This window comes from Carassius carassius, chromosome 42, assembly GCF_963082965.1.
Source record: "Carassius carassius chromosome 42, fCarCar2.1, whole genome shotgun sequence".
NCBI classification, from domain to species: domain Eukaryota; kingdom Metazoa; phylum Chordata; class Actinopteri; order Cypriniformes; family Cyprinidae; genus Carassius; species Carassius carassius.
The window spans coordinates 17,590,644-17,610,770 of NC_081796.1; the positions used below are offsets into that span (position 1 = coordinate 17,590,644).

At 37.4% G+C, this 20,127-nt stretch overlaps 1 protein-coding gene across 4 annotated transcripts in view; it reads right to left on the reverse strand.

Moving 5' to 3' along the window:
• Positions 1–2,183: 2,183 nt before the first annotated feature.
• Positions 2,184–20,127, reverse strand: part of LOC132123991 (catenin delta-2-like) — a 316,895-nt gene continuing 298,951 nt past the window's right edge. For 3 of the 4 annotated variants that reach the window (XM_059534705.1, XM_059534704.1, XM_059534707.1), the window contains 5 exons: positions 18,791–18,875; positions 13,361–13,487; positions 7,298–7,429; positions 5,889–5,968; positions 2,184–4,017 (listed from right to left, as the gene is read on the reverse strand). In XM_059534705.1, coding sequence (XP_059390688.1) covers positions 3,757–4,017; positions 5,889–5,968; positions 7,298–7,429; positions 13,361–13,487; positions 18,791–18,875 — 685 coding nt within the window. In that variant the 3' untranslated portion in view covers positions 2,184–3,756. The remainder of the gene's footprint in view (positions 4,018–5,888; positions 5,969–7,297; positions 7,430–13,360; positions 13,488–18,790; positions 18,876–20,127) is intronic. The other variant, XM_059534706.1, reaches the window with a different exon arrangement.

Genomic DNA, 20,127 nt, shown 5'->3' on the forward strand with positions numbered 1-20,127 from the left:
CTGACGTCACCCGCCTATGACGTCTCGCCCTTCCTTTGGACTGATTATACACATTATTCAGAGACGTCACGCTGGACGCGTTCCCCAAACGTTCTCGACGCAGCGTCTTGTTCCTTCGAGGAACCAGGGTTACATACGTAACCTTAAACGTTTCTTCTCATCGTGGCTAAGTAGCGGCAGGCGTGCAGGCCGAAGCACGCTGGAACCGCGCTCAAAGAACAGCTAACAGTGCATACTAAAAGCTGGCATGACTGATAGCAAAAGCAAAGCTAAAAACTAAAAGCTAAAAGCCGGCATGACTGATAGCAAAAGCTAAACGCAAGCTAAAAGCAAGATTTTATGGTGTCCTGAGTATTTAAACTGGCCTGTTGGTCACACCTCAAATGTTGTCTTGACCAATCAGATATTGTCAGTATCATAAATCATATGTTATCTTATCAAGCTGAAATTGTCAATGATTGTTCTAGTGGTGTTAATGTTGAAAGCTGTTTTGTGAAAGAGTTGGTTGGTTGGTTATCTTGCTTCGGACTTGTGGCACGGAATGATCCATGACTTCCTGTTGCCTTTCTGAGGAATTTGGCTCATGTTTCAACCAAAGTCCTGATCGACTCTTTAATTTGTCTGGTTCAGGTCAGATCCGCTACATTGATCAATGTGAACCAATCATTCTGGTTTTTTGTACGTAAGAGAGCCTGATGGGCATTATGGAGAATGAGGTTGATCTCCTTCCAGAGGTCAGGTGATGGCGACCCTTTCTTCAGTTGTTTTCCCATGTTGACCAGGAGTTTTATAGAGGGCTTGATGGCATCACCCATACCGAGATTTGCCATGTCCTTAACCTCAAGACCCGCAAGGCCAAATTTGAGATTGAGTGGATCTGCCCAGTAGTCCCTTCATATGTTTAACACATGCCAGGAAGACGGGAAGAAGCTGCTTTCTAGGGCCGGGAGGAGATCCAAGAAGTTTTACTTTTCCGCCGGCCATACAAACCTCAATGAAGACCGATTGGGGCAGGCCAGTGTACGCATTAGCCTGAGTGACAATGGATGACAGGATGGGCTCCTTGTCATCAGAGACATCGAAAAGTCCTGCATCATCCTCATCCCTGGAGCCGAGCGGCCGGTCAATTAAATGGGGATCAGCAAACAAAATATCCTCAAAGGGGGCCGGGTTGCATTGATTGGCCCAGCTCAGAGAGGCCGCACTGCAGGAGGTCCCCCGGAATGCGCCGGTGTTCCCTTTTTACCCATCCGAGTAAGGGAATTCCAAGTCAGTGCTCTGAGTAGCGGCCACCTTGAGCCTCTGACGCAGGAGCCTCCTAGGGAGCAACAAGCAATGGCTAGAGTTCTCTGGGAAATCAATGGCTTCTTAAGCACCTTGAAGACCCATGCAAACCACACAGAAAGGACGGGAATCCCTAGTGACGATGAGGATGCCAGGCAGGCTCACAGCCGGTTGTCCACAGGGGTAGCTGGATTAAATTTCGAAAGAGCCATGAGTAGCGGACAGTTTATGGAGTGAAGAAAAGGCTAGGTAAGTGGTAGGTAGCCTAGTAACAAGTGGGAACGTGGGCGGCTGGCAGATAAAACAGCTAACCCAGTCAAAAATGACAAACATGTCTGGCTGATCCAAAGATGTGTCTTTCTGTAGAAAATAGTGAAAGTCAACCAACAAGCTGTGAGTAAATTTCCAGAAGTCACAAGAACGAATGTCAACTACGGAAACTCATTTTTAAGAGATAATAGAGTAGACATGTGCAGGTATTGAAATTTTGGTATGCTGAATTCCCAAGATGCTATTTTTGTGCTAGCTGGTGTGTGGTGGGCGTTGGATGCTGCACACTGGTGGTGGTTGAGGAGATTACCCCCTTCTATGTAAAGCGCTTTGAGTGCCCAGAAAGGCGCTAAATAAATGTAAGGAAATACTATTATTAGATTATTTTTATAGCAAGATTTGGCAAGTATGGTAGAATGTGGTTGTCACTCCCATAAATTACTGTACTGTGTGTGTGCAAAAAGTACTAAAAGGTGAATTGACAACCGACTTTAGCTTCAGCATGTAGTGGCCATTGTGTAGCGGAACTTGCCCCAAAGAACCTGCTGTAATACCGGCATAACTGCTTTAATCATTAGGGTGTGAAAATTATGATTTTGTGGCATGTCAACTGGATATAAGAAAACGGCTCCAAATCACAGAGTAATTTATTGACCTGACATCAGAACATCATCCAAATCCAGCATGATTATTATTTTAGTAGCTTGGTAACAACACAACTGGGACCAGGTCAACATTTCAAGTTTCATTTTCTCTTTTCTCTGTTGGAATCAGAACATGAAGGTAAACAGAATCGTTTTTTCTTTTTTTGTACAAGTCTTTTCTGGTTTGTTGCTTTCAGTGACACTGATATCAGCACATAAAAATTATATAGATCTATATTTATATTCATATTTATATATTTATCATTCTCTATTAACATATCAGTGTAGCAGTTCATTATCTCTGGTCAAGTCAAACAGAAGAAGCAACCTGTCAGAAACATAGCCTCTCATAGCAAACACTGATCAACATACAGCAAACACTCAACTAACATTGAGAGACATTTTTTTTTTTTTTTTACATCTTTGGAGGGAATTAAGCTTGCAAAGTTAAGTTTTGCCCTCCTGGTAGTATTCCAGTGTTTTCTAGATGTCGCTTAATTCCAGTAAAACACACTTAAGAAAAGAAAAAACTGGGGAAAAAAATTGCAGATACAAATCGAAGCAGTAACTGAAAAACTCAAAAATGTCCCCAGTGCTGATTAAAAAGATTTTAAAATTTGGCACAGTTAAAACAGAAAACTGAGATCAAGATCTAAAACAGACAGTTTTCCTGCAAATATGGATGATAAATAGCCGCATTTATTTTTATTCCATACTGAGTCACCAGGAAAGAAAAAAGTGAAATTGAAAAAAGAATCTATGTCAAAAATCTACATCTATTTTTGTAGGCAGTGAGAAAGCACTTCATTGACAAGGAGAGTGGATTCTGCTCTGGTCTTTATCTGCTTTTGTTTTAGTTGCCACAGACATATTCACATTTTCAGAATGAACAATACTGGCATTTACATCCTTGCTCTTTGAGCATAATTTTGGGGAATGGACACAAGGTTAACAAATTTCTCAGAGGATTATTATTATTTTTAGTTTTTTTTCTGTACTGTAAAACATATACCCAAAGCCATGGGAAGAACCGAGTGGTCTGTGTAATGTACACAATGCACTTGTGTAATGCATTTCTTTAATGTACTCTAAATACTTTACATTAAAAAAAACAAAACAAGAGGGGAAAAAGATCCTGAAAAGGATTTTGATCCACTTTTACTTCAAATGAATGAAAAGAAAGTTTTGAAAATGGTGAAAAGCTGTTCCTGTAGCTCATTTTACAAACTTAATTTTCTTGTTCATACATACCTCACCTTCTTCTGCTATATTTCTTATTTTTTTGCCACTAAACTTTTCAAATACCTTTCAATACATAACCCACTTTGTACTCCAAAGGTTAAGCTTTCGCATCTCTTTAAAGTATGTGCTCTCTCTCATCTCACACGCATTCTTTCTCTCTCTGTCAAGGCCTTCTTTTCTCTCTCTCTTGCTTTCCTTTTTTTCTCATCTCCGCTCATATTCGCCATGGAACCAGCTTAGACTAACAAAACTCTCTGAAAAAGGTTTTGTGGTATGCATGCACATGCAGTTTCCCGGCCTCTTTGTGCTCAAAGTCCTAAACCCAGGAGTCGGGGGACGCGGGGTAGTGACTCGTTTCGTAGTTAAGTTCACTATAGGGCCGTGCAGCAGAGTAGAAGTCCACATAATTCCCAGTGGACTTGAGTCCCAGGTGCATATTCAGATCGTTGGCGGGAGGGGGACGATGGGCCTGATCCTCAAAAAATGGCTCTTCAAAGTTCCTAGTAGAGTTTTCATAGATGGGGTATGCATCGTAGTCCTTGCGTGGGGGCTCCTGTGGAGCGGGCAGCACTGGGACCTGAGGTGAAAGAAGAATTTGTGAGTGAAATTGATTAACAGAACCCTATAGATTGTCTTATCTCAAATTTGGGAGGAAAAGGTGGCTGTTGTGCTTCCAAACACAGTGATTTGGAGCAGATGTGCTTTTATATTGTACAAGGCTCAACAAAAGATAGCCCAGTGTTATATCATATATTTTTGATAATGTATATACATTTTTAAAACTCTGCTAGGTTTTGAGTTTTTGTTGAAATAACATAGTTTTGGTAACATCGGTAAAAATTTGTTGAAAATTACAAATAATTTAGTAATGTTTGGCCATGTATGTATTTATGAATTTACTGCCTTTTTGGTGTTTTTAAAATACTGTAATAACTCTACAATTTTCTGCTGTTATAGCAAAATGTTTTTGCAAAGAAAACCTAAAGGTGTTATGAAATGGAGAATCAAAATATTGAAACTTTCAAAATTCAAATCTAACCCACCAGTTTAAAATATGAATGATTCTTTTCTAACCTTTTGAACTGCTCAGATTTGAAATTGTGATGCAGTTATCCAAGATACACCCATTAATATGCATTGTACGTAATCTGAGGAGAAGTGTTCTGAAGAACTCATGTCTGTCCATCAATCACAAAAGCGGTACTGCTGTTGGATAAAGATGTCGAGTAAGACTTAATCTCAATCTCAGCCACCTAAAGATCTGAGCATTAGAAATGCATGACTTTAGTTTATTTTTAATGACATGCCCGAGAGATAAAGTTTTAGTTTGTTCTTCACATTTCACAACGGACTGTTTTGTGAATTATTCTAAATATGCAGCTGGTGTTGTGCTGGATTCTGACCCCCTGCCAGATTATTTTAATTATGGATATGGTGCAGTGAAGTAAGCCAATCATAGCACTGGGCATTTACTTCTGTTTCTGCAGAAGATGACGCCCCTAAAAATTTAGTATTTTTCACAGAGAGTGAAAATGAGGATGGAAAATTAGCATTTTTACAAATATTGGATTTTATTGGTGCAAAAACTTCATTAGCTAACCTCGAGAAACATAATGCAAAATTCTGAAACTGCAATTTTGAATTTTTCCTATGCAGATATACAAATTAGATAATATAATATTCTACCTAACATCTCCTTTTGTGCTCCATGGAAGCAAGCCATGCAAGTTTAGAACAACAGGAGGTGAGTAAATGATCACAAACTAAAATTTTTGAGTGATCTAACCCTTTAAATTCACACTATTCTGTCCATTCAGAGCTGCTTTTGATTCTGATTTGAAGCAGAAAATGAGATGTTACTAATTGAAAAAGATTCAGAGCTGAATGCTCTCCAGCTACAGAAAGGAAAGATCCATGTGGAAGCCAGGCTTATCAGCCACATCGCAGCTGCTCGTCTGGGAGAGCATTTCTGTCGACTGACTCAACATACGTTGTGGTGCAGAAGTGTGCCAGTGACATCTGGCAAACTTAATCCATATGAAATCTGAAAATGTACTATGATGAACCTTGTCAAGTAGAAGTATTATATCTTCTATATGGCAAAAGTGCCAAAAAAAAAATATATATATATACTTGGAAGCATATAGTTGCAATTCATTAGCATAGCATGATGGCTCACAAAGTCAAATAAACAACATCTGAGGGGTCTATACAAGAATGAAGAGATCTTCAGCCTTTTATTTGCCAAAACATTTCTGGATTGGTAGATAAGACAGCTGCCTTGTGCTGAAAACAAGCGCTAATGACATATCCTAACATAGCCGCATAACAGTTGTAGTAAACGTAAATGGTCTGATTTTAGGATGTTTTTCCACAATCAGAGACACATTTCACATGCAGTCTTGGACCCTGGTTAGTTGAGTCATCTCGAGCTGATTCTTTGCTCACCTGGTTGTGTTTGATCTCGTCATTTGAAGGCTCGTATGAGTTCCGGAACAATGTGGATGTTCCACAGGAGGTTTGAACTGCAGGATGAAAGCGAGTGTGTGAATGTGCAGATAATGTTTTTTTTTTTTTTTTTTTTTTTTTTTTAAATAAATCAAGCATTTAACAACTATGAAAAATTCTGGAAATTGTACTTATTGACAGTGAAACAAATCCTTCTTTTATAAGATACACTGGCAGGTCTGAAGCTAGGAACTCTGAGTCTTATTTTAACCAAACCTGAGTCGGGGATGATGCATGATGGACCATTAACAGATTTTGCCCTTTGAAGGGTTAGTTCATCCAAAAATGAAAATTAAGTCATTAATGACTTTAGTCCGAGAGCTTTCTGTCCCTCCATTGAAAATTTATGCACGGTATACTGTCCATGTCCAGAAAGGTAATAAAAAAATCATCAAAGTAGTCCATGTGACATCAGAGGGTCAGTTAGAATTTGTTTAGGCATTGAAAATACATTTTGGTACAAAAATAACAAAAATTACGACTTTACTCAGCATTGTCTTCTCTTCCGAGTCTGTTGTGAGCGCGTTCACGACGCTGTTGATGTATGACGCTGCTGACGTGTTTTCTGGTGCGCCCAATAACAAAGAAAACACGTCAGCAGTGTCACTGCAGTGTTGTGAACGTGCTCACAACAGACACGGAAGAGAAGACAATGCTGAGTAAAGTCGTAATTTTTGTTATTTTTGGACCAAAATGTATTTTCGATGCTTAAACAAATTCTTTGATGAATTTGATGAATAAATACTTTGATGATGTTTTTATTACCTTTCTGGACATGGACAGTATACCGTACATACATTTTCAATGGAGGGACAGAAAGCTCTCGGACTAAATCTAAAATATCTTAAACTGTGTTCTGAAGATGAACAGAGGTCTTACAAGTTTGGAACGACATGAGGGTGAGTCATTAATGACATAATTTTCATTTTTGGATAAACTAACCCTTTAACACTTACTGTATTTGTGGCTGGCCAAGATTTCAAACCCAGATGGTCTTATTTTTTTTCTTCACATATATTAAAAAATAACATTACACTAACAAATTTTGATTTGTACATTTTTCTGATGTATTTTGTTACACAATACACTGAAGTAATAATAGATCTTAGAATTAAGGCAAAATGATTATACATATTTAATGTAAATCCTTACATTCTGCAGCAGCAGTTGAAAAATAATTCCCCATGGATGTTTTCATGAATGGTGGAGTTCATACTTTGTCATGAGATTTTTTTTTCTTTGTCCATTCAAAAGTTTTGAAACTCACAGTTTTATAAGTGGACATCTAGTTTTCTTGCTGTTAAGTGCTTTGAATAAAACTCTGATCTTCCTCCTGATGTTAGACCTACCTGCCATTGTGTCTTTTCGGGAAGTGTGCTCTCCTTTGTTTCCATGGTAACTGGCGTTGGTTCCAGTGGAGTCGTAGTCGCTCTTCCTGTCTTTGAGGCTGATCATCTCTCTGGGTGAGGCAGGGGCACTGGCTGCAATTCAAATCATCACACAAACCCTTCTTACTGAACATCCTTGTAGTTTTTACTATTTTCTTTCTATTGTTTTTTTATTAGATATTGTTCTGTCTGCCTGTCTTAATGTCACTATTTCCAACTTTGACTTGTCGATTACCTTTTTTTTTAAATCAGTTTTTTTGTTTATTTTGTCCAAATTTCTCTCTCTGCTTCTTACTGTGTTTTTTCATCATTCCTGCCTGTACGAGGCTGGACAAGCAGAGATGTGCATCATTATTCATAATTAGAGCTGTTTAGCATGACAGCATGAAGGATGTTTCCAACAGGTACTGTACCAGTCAGCTCCAATCTACCCTAAGTCAATTAAAAAGGAAATCACACAAAAGGTTCCATATTTGTCCTTGAAGTGCCATCTTTAAAAAAAAACAAAAAAAAAAAAAACATATGACAAACACCACCACTATGGTAATTATACCAGAGAAAATATTAGGGGTTATGGGTTGTTGCTATGGTCATTGAAGTTTAGAAACTGCTTACAAGTAATCTGGATTAAACATTTAAATCTATAAACAAGTTATGTCATAAGTAATCTAAAATGAATCCAAAAGCATTCAGAATACATTACCTAAAATTAGTAATCTTGATTACATTACTGACTACAATTTTAATTTCAACATGTAATTTGTAATCAGTAACAGACTACAATTTGTAAGTAATCTACCCAGCAATGGTTATGGTGTTGCTATGTGTTCTGTGTTATTGTTAGAAAGTTGCTAGACCTTATGTGGCCCTGTCTGTTCCTTTTCAGCACTGCGCTCATTGTAAGATCTGAACAGATTTATGAATGAACCAGTTTTAAAATCTTCCCGGTCTACTGACACTTGTTATGAAATTCACTCGAATCAAACATTACAATGTTCATGATAACTTTCATTGACTTTACAATAAGTAAATCCACTTGACCAGCTAATTACTCATCAACAGCTATGCCATAGAAATATACAGAGCTACCGCCAAAATGGAAGTTCAAACATAAAATTCTAATGATGGCTGTACACTTGTTTGTTCAGCACATAAGGACTTTACAGTGTTGTGTTCTGAGTGGTTGTGTTGCTACTCAGTTTTTAGAATGTTCTGACTGGTTGCAAGGTGGGTAGCTCCACCCCCTGTGAAATCTCATTGGCCATTGTGTGGACTGACAAATTGCCTGTTTTTGGAAATGACACAGACTTTGGAGATTACATTTCTTCATACAGAATTATTATCAAAGCAGATTTATTGTACTTTTTAAACCAGGGATGTCCAATCCTGATTGATTTGGGTTGGAGCTGGCAGGAAGGTAGATCAGCAGGAACAGAGCACCCCTGATCTAAAATGTATCACTTGATGTATAATTGGGCTGTTTGGCCTGATTTCTCTCTCTGTCCATGAGCTCTGTGTTTTGTCCTAGCCACTTCAAAACAGCTGTATGAATGTCATAGAGATCAGGAGAGAGTATCCCTCTGTGCCTCAAAATCCCTTCCAGCCTCAATGCTTTAACCGGATCAGCGCCACTCCCCCTCCGGCCCTCATAAAGCCCGGTCTGATAGAGCCTGGATCCCTGGATAGTGGGCAGCGGCACTATCTCCAAAGCACACAGCTACCCGAGGGCTCACGGGCACAGAATACCTCTCTGGCCAGCATAGAAGGATTTAGACACACCCACATACACACATATACACACACACCTATTACTGATTAGTCCTGACCATGAAACATAAACCGGCTCATATACACACGCTCTTTCATACACGCACTCCAATAAAACACATAATAGCTTTAAGCACCACTCTACCCACAATGGCCAAGAGAAACATTAGCATGTTAATTATTTCAAACCCATAATCAGATTATAACCGCAAGTGCTTTACCCTCCTCTAAACTGCCTTGATGTGACTCCTAATCTAATCATTGCTCCTCAACAAAGCATTATTTTGCAAAAATATGCACATAACCAATTATCAGTCTTAAATATTGAGAAGCTCCAGCGGTTACGGAGTCAACAAGCGATGAGACTCTCAAAGGCTCCTGTCATGTTTCCATAAACCTCACAAATACAGATTCTCAGAAACACATAAAGCAGTTTTGCAGAAAATCACTACTGATGCACTTAACACAGTATGCAGTGCTTTCTGATTTGATTGTCTTCAGGTAAAGCTGCAGCTCTACCAAACAGTTGATGACCTTATTGGTTTTTATATATTTAAAACAATATTTTTCGATGGACATGTAAGAAAAAATGATATTGTGAAGATATGTTCTACACAGCAGATCTTCGTGATTTAGCCAGATTTGGCGAAAAGGGCTTTTGTGTCTGAGCTCAGCAGGCATTAGGAAAGGAACAACTGATTATTGCTAAACTTACATATAACTCCTTGCCTACAGCACTGAATAGACTTGATTCTGAGAAATATAAACTGATATATCAGCTAATAAACACAACAGTTTGGAAAATCAACCATTATTGTCTATAAATTCTTTGCGAATTAAATTCCTATGATACCTGATGACATTAATTTGTTGTTTAAGTTAAATGTTAGTTAGCTTGAACAACTATAGGTTACAACAGGAAATTAGCAATCTGAATGTCTATAAAAAAAAGTGTGAAGGTTAACTTTTCCTTCTTTCTCAAAAATGATAAATTGTGACAATAAAAAGCTCTTTAGGTCAGGGTAAACAGTTCAATCTCAGCCACGTCATATCGATTGTATTTGAAGTGATCTACAGATTGCTTCCCAACACTTTCGATCCAGTAACAATGTGCATTTGATATCTCCACTAAAAAGGAATACTTAACCCAAAAATTAAAATTTGCTGAAAATTTACTCGCCCATCAGGCCATCCAAGACATAGATGAGTTTGTTCATCTGAACAGTTTTAGAGAAATGTAGCATTACATCACTTGCTCCCTGGGCTCACCAATGGATCCTCTGCAGTGAATGGGTGCCATCAGAATGCCATCAAACAACTGACAATAATAAGTAACAAGTAATCCACGTGACTTCAATCCATCAAATAATGTCCTGTAATATGAAAAGCTGCATGTTTGAAAGAAACAAATCAATCATTAAATAAATCATTAGGACTTCAAACCATTGCTTCCGTAATATTGTCAGCTTGTCTGAATCTGTAGAGAAATAAGTGCAGATCAAACAAAAACAGTCCCAAACAGTGCTAATTAAATATGTCTGTGGATTTTGATGTGAGAGAACAACAGGGGATGGACTTTATCACTAGAGGAAGCATTATTATAGATAATGGACCGGTGTTTTTTACTAGAATTGATGGTTTAAAGTTAAAATGCCTTGATGGATTTGTTTCTTAAAAAGCAGCTTTTTGCTTCACAAGATGTTAATCGATGGAGAGGAGTTGAGTGGAGTACTTGTAGATTTCAGGTGTTTTTATCAGCTGTTTGGACTCTCACTGCAGAGGATACACTTGTAAGCAATTAATTTAATGCTAAATTTCTCCAAATCTGTCATAAAGAAACAAACTCCATTACATCTTGCATGGTCAAAGGGTGAGTAAACTATTCCTTTAAATATCAGTAATGAACTCAATTGTACTTTATTAAATGAACAAAGTTCTCTGAGTTGCTGCTCTCAATGTGTCTCAGTAAAACATTAATAGCAACATTAATCACCTCTGTGCTTCAAGATTAAATTATAAAAGTGAGCAAAATGTGAGCAAAACGTATCAACTCTGGATTAAAGTTCATGCCAAAATCATTGATGTTGATGTACTGACCAGGCAGAGCTTCAACTTAACTGAGCAACTGCCTCATAAACACTGATCTCTGTGTAATTTTAATGTGAGGTCTGCTGATATGAATAAAATGATGATAATGATAAAAATATCAGTTCAATAATTTTTCACTGAAAAGATTTACACTGTAAAGCATAAAGTAAAAAATATGGCAACATTTAGTTGAATTTATTTACTTTATTATTCTACATAAATTGCACCAAGCACAAAACCATAATCTACTCTGCAAACTGTGTGATGAATGCTTTCATGGTGCAAATTTAAAGATGAATGCTTCCAGTGTATCCATTGATTATAATGGGAGTGATTCACTTTTGATGTGTCTTGACACTCAGGTGCTTCAGGTTATAGCAGCTAATTTTACAGTGATGTCAAATGTGGCTCATCCAATAATATTTATAATCTATTACTGTTTTGATTTTATTCTTACGCAGATGTTACATCGAGTGCAGCTGTTTTTGCACTTCAGACAGATTTATGCATTTTTTATGAATAATATTATATATATAAATAAAATTATAGCTCTTAGCCATGGCATATTAAACATGTTGAAACAATTGCAAAAAAAAAAACAGTTTTAATTTGATTTACTTTAAAAATTATACAATAAATAAAGGAATAAATAAATGTATTACCTTAAATTTGATAATACAGTGTTGCAGTTTTGCTGAATTTGTTTAGGCTTTGAGCTCACATGTATCTTAGGAAATGTTAATTGAGTAGCACAGGCGAGACCCTGCTGTCACATTCTGATGCTCTGCACCAAAGAGCACAGCTACACTCTCTCTTTCCCCTACCTTCCTTCTCTCCGTCTAACTTTAAATGCTTTGATCTCTTGCAAAAATCTACCGTTCTCCATTTTCATGACACACACGGGAGCTCAGACAGACCATAGAGGGAAAGCCTGCAGAAAGAACAGCATGAAACTAGTTGCAAGCCAGTGGATGACTGGAAACCTCAGAGATTCAACTGAGAAAAACAAGCAGACAATGAATCAATTTATTTTAAATATCTTCAGAGATCATGTTGAATTATGTGAGCACTGCCATACGCCACATTTCCTACACCGCTAGTCAACTGAATCTACAGTGTCATGGCAGACTAAATTACATTTTACATGAGACGTGAGATTGCAGCCTGAATTATGTAAAAACAAACAATGTGTTTAGTTTAATCCGATTAATGAATGAATTGACACTTATGACCCAAATCTTTTAATGAATAACCCTGACAAAATTGGCCTAATGAATCCTTCACTGAATCCATTAACGTCTGATTAACTTAACCCCAACATTTTATTTTCAGTCATGTTCAAATCAAACATATTTTGTGTAGTTATGTATTTTTTCGGAATCAATATTGTTACTGAATGGCTCTGTTTTTTGGGAATAATAATATTATTATATTTTTATCATCAAATATAAAATACAGTAAAAAAAATAAAAAAAAAATAAAAATATATATATATATATAATTACACACACACACACACACACACACACACACACACACACACACACACACACACATAAATATTATTTATATATATATATATATATATATATATATATATAAAACTGTAGGATAGCCCTGGCTATATATTCATCATAGACTAAATGGCCTGGGAAGGAATTCTATATAAAATTAAATGTAACCCTTACAATTTTGCATTTAAGGAAGAAAAGAACTTCATCACTCTGTTCACTTTCCAGCCATTTAAAGACCCATTAGTCCTAAAATTCTCTCTTCTGCTACTCAGCCTCCACCAACAGCCCTCTCAAATTCTGATTCTGGGAAAAGTACTTTTCTGCTTCAGCGAGATGCTAAGTCCACCGGAAAAGGTATTAGAACCACAACCAGCCAGCCATGAATCCACTAACCCTAATAGTAGTGTGGATCATTAACCCTGAGTCCCAGGATGCACTGAGAAATCCACATCAGTTTAATAGGATTCTATCAGGGTTAAAGAGAGAATCAACCTGCTGTTTGTAATTGTTTTAAATCCAGACTGTACAGTAGATCTTGCATTTCAGGACCATGGACAATTCAATATTTTAGCACTACATATGTAAAATGTATGTGTTGTCATTGTTGAGAAAGATGTATATACATATATATATATATATATATATGCATACTCACCTGATCGGTTATTAGGGGATGTCCGGACCGGAGATACTGATGGAGTGCGTGAGGATGAATACGGTCTCTGTCTGTCCCTCTCTATTGTTGAGGCCGAGCCAACAAACTGATACTGTGAATAGCCATCCTAGAAAAATAAAGAAAGAAACAGAGAAAAGTCTAAAATAATGCGTACTTTAATTTGTTTTGTCTAGTAGATGAGGGTGCACAACACATCCTTTTTTTAGTATCTATATACGCTACATTATCCCACTGTTATCCTGTCAGTTTAGTTTAAGGCCTCCAAGTGTGGAGTCATTACAAAAATCAATGGGTGGATGGAGGTACAGAAATCAATGGATGAATGATCTGGAGTCAGTGGCTGTAGAGAAAGCATGTTTGATGTGTGACTGAAGCAACCTGAAAGGCCGATGGAGGAGATAAACTAAAGCCATTGGCAACTGGCTCTATGACACATCTCTGTGAAAGTCAATCAATGGGTCTTCTGAGTGTGCTGAAATCATACAGTCATATACTGCATTATTAAAAAGAACAACTAAAGGCTGAAATACACTGTCTGAGTGGATTAAGTTGCCTGTATAAAATATTAAAGGCACACTATGTAAGATTTTCTTTATTGAAATACCCAAATACCACTAGAAGTGTTATATATTTTGTTGACTTGTGTACTTACATTATTCCAAATGTTTCCAAGAACGTTTAAATCCAGAGAAATATGCAGTTTTAACAAGTGTAACGGACTGTATCAATTTGTCACTTGTCAATGACATGATACACCCTTTTTAATGTTTTAGAAACCATGGAAACACCAAAGACACTTTAATGTGTTATGTGTTTTAATAGACAGGTAAGCAACTGTTTGGATACATGCATAGAAATGAAATGAAAACTAATCTCTTTTATATAGCTCAAAACTGTATAGTCTTCAAGCCATGTCATAATTCCGATAATTTTGAGATGACAGCATGTGATTCTAATCGGAGCTGTTAATATCCTTGCTCTCAGAACTATGCATTTCTATGGCAACACTATCAACACCTAAACATAGCATTTAAATTAATCTGAGGCGGTCACATGGTACAAGTCATAGTTCTTAGAAAATTCCCAGTTTACAAGTTGGAATTACGGGTTCTACAAGGATGTTGAAGATTTTTACAAGTTGATATTGCGTTATTATGCGAGTACCATGTTTTTACCATGCCTCAGAGAAAACATTATTTTTTTTAAGTGGCTAACATAGCATAATCAGATGCAGTTTTATTTGTAGTTACAGTGATAACGCATCATACAAGATATTTTTTAATTCATTGCAAGCCATTTAGCAACACAAACCATCCAGCATTTACTAATATGATATTCTAATATCGGTGTAGCTTACTGCAGTGTACAACAAGGGTCTCATAGAAGCTGCCGAGCGAACGCACAGAGTAACATTACAACAGAGATTTCAACACACTCAATTGTATCTAGCATGATAAAAGAGCACAGCTTTACCCAACATACAGATGACCAGAATGAGCAGAATCTGTCCTTAAACTATGCCTTTGTTTCTTCTGAACATGCGCCCTCTAGCAGCAAAAATTCCATGCTTTGCCTTTAAAAGCATTCATAAGATTATAAATAAGTTTACTCTCATTGAAGAAATTATCAAGTGATTCATACAGCTGATTCATGCGGACATTACTGCAGAGCATAGTATGAGCATAAAACCACCAAAATCAACAAAGATAAGCAGTGAGTAAACAATTTTATCCTATTACTAAACTCAACATTTTACAGAATGGGTCAATGAAGGAGCTGAAGTTTTGTTAGCTAGATTTGTGCTAACAGGCTACAGATGCACAATGAGTAAAACAAGGAGAAGGTCTAAAAACTTGTGGCCAACTGAACGAGCCCTCTAAAAGGAATACAGAACACTACCCTTGACATCCCATTTGCCCCTCCATGACATTCCTTTTGCTGGAAAGGTGAGGAATAGATCAAACGGTTGGACCCTCTGACTCGGTGCAGTTCAAAGCTGCCCTACTTTCCCAGCACGGCAGAAACTCTAGCAGGAGAAACCACTGCTCTCCATCTAATGTGCCTGTTGCAAATAATGACATTGGACAGGTATTTGAAGGCTCCAAGGTGCTTGAAGAGAGGCACGGAACAAGGAAAAAACAGTACTTGTCGCCTGTCGACTAAAGACCTCTTCACTAGGGGAGTTTTTCATTTCCTTTTACTCACACTGTTTTAAGTGTTGAACTTGAACTTTCCCAGCCTTTGAGCTGGCTGTGCAAAAGAAGATACCAGTACCCATGCATGCTTCTTCTGAAGATCTTTCTCCTCTTTGAAAACAATACTTTCAGGGAAGACTGAGTTTCAATGTAATTAAAGAATCTTTTTGCATTCACTACATCCCATATCTCCTTTCTTTCTTCTTTATTAGGTCTGAGAGTATAATGTGCTTGAATTGAGGGACTTTTGTGCTAAGGTAATGGCTCTTGAGGTGTAAAAATGATGAACAGTAAATGCATGTGCATCTTTTAAACCCCAAACCCTCAATTTATTCTGTTAATTCCAGTTGAACACATGAAGCATCATTACAGGACTGATTTAAGACTGAAAAGACCAAGCAAACCACGCAAAGATGAGTAATTTATGGCAACCTGCCTACCCGTGATTCCTCAGTAATGCTGCTTAAGAGGCAGATAGAAAAAATTAAATTCTGGTTTGGAAATGTGCTCTGAAGCAAACCAATGGCAAGCGCTCATTATTATACTCCCAGAGGCGGATGGAGCCAGGAGCATTGCTGTTGCGTTGGCTCCCTTGCGTCGCTGAGGCAATTGACTACCGTGATACTTCCTTGTGGAGAGTGTTGGGGAGGGATGACTGTGGAATTGCATCTCAGGAGGCTGCCAGGTTGAATGTAACACCTCTCAGCACAACATGTGTGAGGCTTTAGGCTCAAGATCAATGGCATAAGCAACTTCTCTCAGGCAAGAACTTTACTTCATCTTAGTCCGGCTCTACGTCATTCTGAGTAAATCAAGCCAAGCGCTTCTGGGCTTTCTCACAAACACACACACCTTATTAGTAGATGGAGCTGGAAGCCGTCTGCACTACTTCAAAGATTTCTGCTCTAGCAGATCAACTGCTGCAACTTTATATGAATTAAACACATTAATATGCAAAATTATAATTAGTTATGCATTACAGGCCAAAAAAACGTAAAAAAAAACTATTTCTATAAAAACTATAAAAAATCAGTTTACAGTACATCTGAACCTCCCTAGACCATTAATGCAATGCATAAACGCAAACAATACATTTCTGAAATATGTATGAATCATTCAGGCTTATATATATATATTTTAAGAAAATAAAGAATACTGGACACACAGAACTAAGTATATTATTAAGGACTGTTAAAATCCATAACACAACTTTCTCCCATATTGGCTAGAAGCATCATAACCAGAAGATCACTTCCTGGGCACGGGGCCATTGTTCACAGTCTTGGGGGTGTCTGGCTTCCCAAACCTCTTGTTTTTGTTCCCTCCCCCTCTTGTGTTCCCTGTCCTCTCTCGGCTTCATGCATCACACCACCCAAAACACAAAGAATCGCGCCTCAGGTGGCCCGACTCATCCAATTGACACCTTTCATTTCAGCAGGGGGAGAGAAAGACACATCCACGTGGAACAACTGTCATTATGCACTCATGAGATGAGAGACGGGGCTCTGCAAAAGTTAATAATAGCAATCTCTTTCTTGCTGCCCTTTGCTTAATACCATCCCTGGTGACATTTCCAGGGCTCAGCTGGGATGGACGAAACAGAGTAGATTGCAGGAGGTTTTAAAAATCTTTGCAAACCCAGCCTATATGGGAAAGCTCTATCCACAGAGCTCTATCTCTCAAAAACCATTCTGAGAACTGTACATAATAAGCATTACTGTAGAATGATGCATTTATAGCTCTAGCTGTCCTCCACGTCCTTGACCTCATCACTTTATCTGCATCAGCTAAAGCAGCTGTTCGATAACCTGCCTCAAGGCGGCATGCGAACACAATGCCACTGTGAACCTGTGAGCGCTGGGGTCTTTTGTACGATATTATTTATAGATATTTAGTCAGCTATTATAATGGGAATCTGCGTTCTAATTACTCTCTTTCATTATAATCTAAACATGGTACCTTTTTGTCGAACCCTCTAAATATTTAATAAAGACAGAGAGGGTAATTAATAGTATATGCATGAAATTAGAGCTCTTAATTCGACATTGAATTTGATGGCGACAAGCTCAGCGGGGTAAACTCACAAGCATTCATAATTACATATCATTACAGACATTTTAAAAACAGGAATTGTTGAATTCGCCCAGTGCTGTGCTCTGTCTCCGACACAGTGTGGGAGGGGGCAGCGTTATTTCCACAGACACGCTTCTAAACTCATCTCAGCGGCACAGGCAGTCGGCTCTTGGCCTTTTCTCGTCTCTAAAGGTCAGCATGGCATCCGTTGCAGTCTCCGTGGGCTGTAATTCTGTGACGCCTGCTCTGCAGAGCCAAGTGAGCGAAACTACACATTATAGAGCTTGGTCCGGGACGTCCCTCACCATCCAGCCTCGGATCTGTCAGGACGGACAGTGCTCAGCGAACAGGAATGGTGTGTCCTTCAAGCCTAGAGTCTTCTAGTGCTTGTGGGGGACGGTGGTCTGTCACAACCTAAGATTTCCATTCTCATGCTCTTAGCAGTTCTATTAGAAAAACTTATTTTGGTTTGACCTTGTTAATTTTTAACTTATTTTGGGTGCATTATCTGTGTTTGAATGCAACAAGAGAGGTCTGGCTACATGTAAATGGGTTAATTCCTACTGCCCCTTAATTTAATTTAATTTATGAGCACATTGTCTATTTAACGCCCCTCAATGCTAGGTAAAAATATGGGTTTGGAAAGGAAAATAAACCTGCTTTTAATTGCTGTTGCACAGAAATATGGCAACATTCATACAAGGTCTCCTCACATCAGTCTATTCATCATGCTCTTCAGAATATACAATATGTTCTGAATGCAGTCAGCGCTAATCAAGGCCAAAGTTTGCCTCAATAATCTGCAAGGGAGACGTCTGAACGGATACACACAATAGTAAGTGCAAAAAGCACTTATTGAATGGAAATATCTCTTCAGCCTGGCTGTTACTGCTTAAAAGAGCATTCTTTGCTAGTCAGTGCGGATTAATGTTTTCAGTCGGCTATAAGGTGTTGTGCTAAATAAATAGTGGGTCGCACATTTTATTTGGGGAGGAGGGGTACAACAACCCTTCAGTTTTCATTCTAAACTATTGTCTTTAAAAGTTCAAACACAATTGAGTGGGAGTGGGAGATCAGTTAGCATGCTAAATGAATTCCTCAGGTTGGGACAGATGAAGTGGGACACAGCTGTCATGAGTACCTTCTTATAAAGGCTCCGGAGATCTCTGTACTGCCACATGCTACTGAGAACCTGAGATGCTGCCTTTACCACTTTAGGTGAGTGTCTGTGAGAGAGAGAAAAGAAAACAGACAAGAAGGGTCAACAGCAATAAACATGTTTCAACAGTCATTCTTTATTATCTGTTAAAATCTGATCAGATTTTTAAGTGCACACTACTGGAAGATTTTATATGAATAAGTAAATTATTTGATCTAATAATTATATAGAATTGTTGTATATTAAATCATATTTATATTATTGTTTGTTTTCTTAATATGTTCTTTATTTATTAAAAGGAATATTATTAAACAAAATAAAAATAACAAAATTAAAAGCAATTTATATATATATATATATATATATATATATATATATACACACATATAGAAATCTACTGCATTAAAAAAAATTAAGTACTTTCTAAAATTACACTACTGTTCAAAAGTTTGGGGTCATTAATATATATATATATTTTTTTTTTCCAGAATTTTTTTTTATATTAGATTTATTCATCAAAGATTCCTGTAAAAATGCATCCCAGTTTTTACAAAAATATTAAGCAGCCAAATCTGTTTTCAACATTAATAATGAGAAATGTTTCTTGAGCAGCAAGTCAGAATTTCTGAAGGATTTCTGAAGGATCATGTGACATTGAAGACTGGAGTAATGATGGTGAACATCCAGCTTTACCATCACAGGAACAAATTAAATTTTTAATATATTAAAATATAAAACAGTTATTTTAAATATTTTAAATTGTTTTATTTTAAACCGTTTTTACTGTATTTTGATCAAAGTAAGCCTTGGTGAGCATTATAGAAGAAAATGTCTTACCCCAGACTTTGAATAATTTTGATGTTTTGATGGATGACATCACAGAAAAATATGTTTTTGGATATACTGCGTGTTGTATGAACTGAACACACAAGCCTGAGTTAAACCAAAATCTATATGCAGCACATCAAAATAACAGTGAAATCTAAAACGACTCATTTTTAAGCAAACTAATGGTAAAATGTTAACAAATTATCCTAACGCTAAGATCAAAATGTCAATACCAAAATTTAACAGAGGAAAATGAGAAACCGATCCTGGTACACTGTGAATATTCCTGTGAAAGCATTTGATGCACTGAATGTGTTTTCTCTGCTTTCTGTGCAAACATTTCACACGGACAGCAGCTTTTGTTATGATTAACAATGCACTACAAACAAAAGAAACAATCTCTTGGTTGCCAAAAATGACACAAATTCTTTGCCTTCAGCTGATTTGATAGAACAGCTGTGTCTTTTGTCTTCCGCTGAGCTGAGTCAATC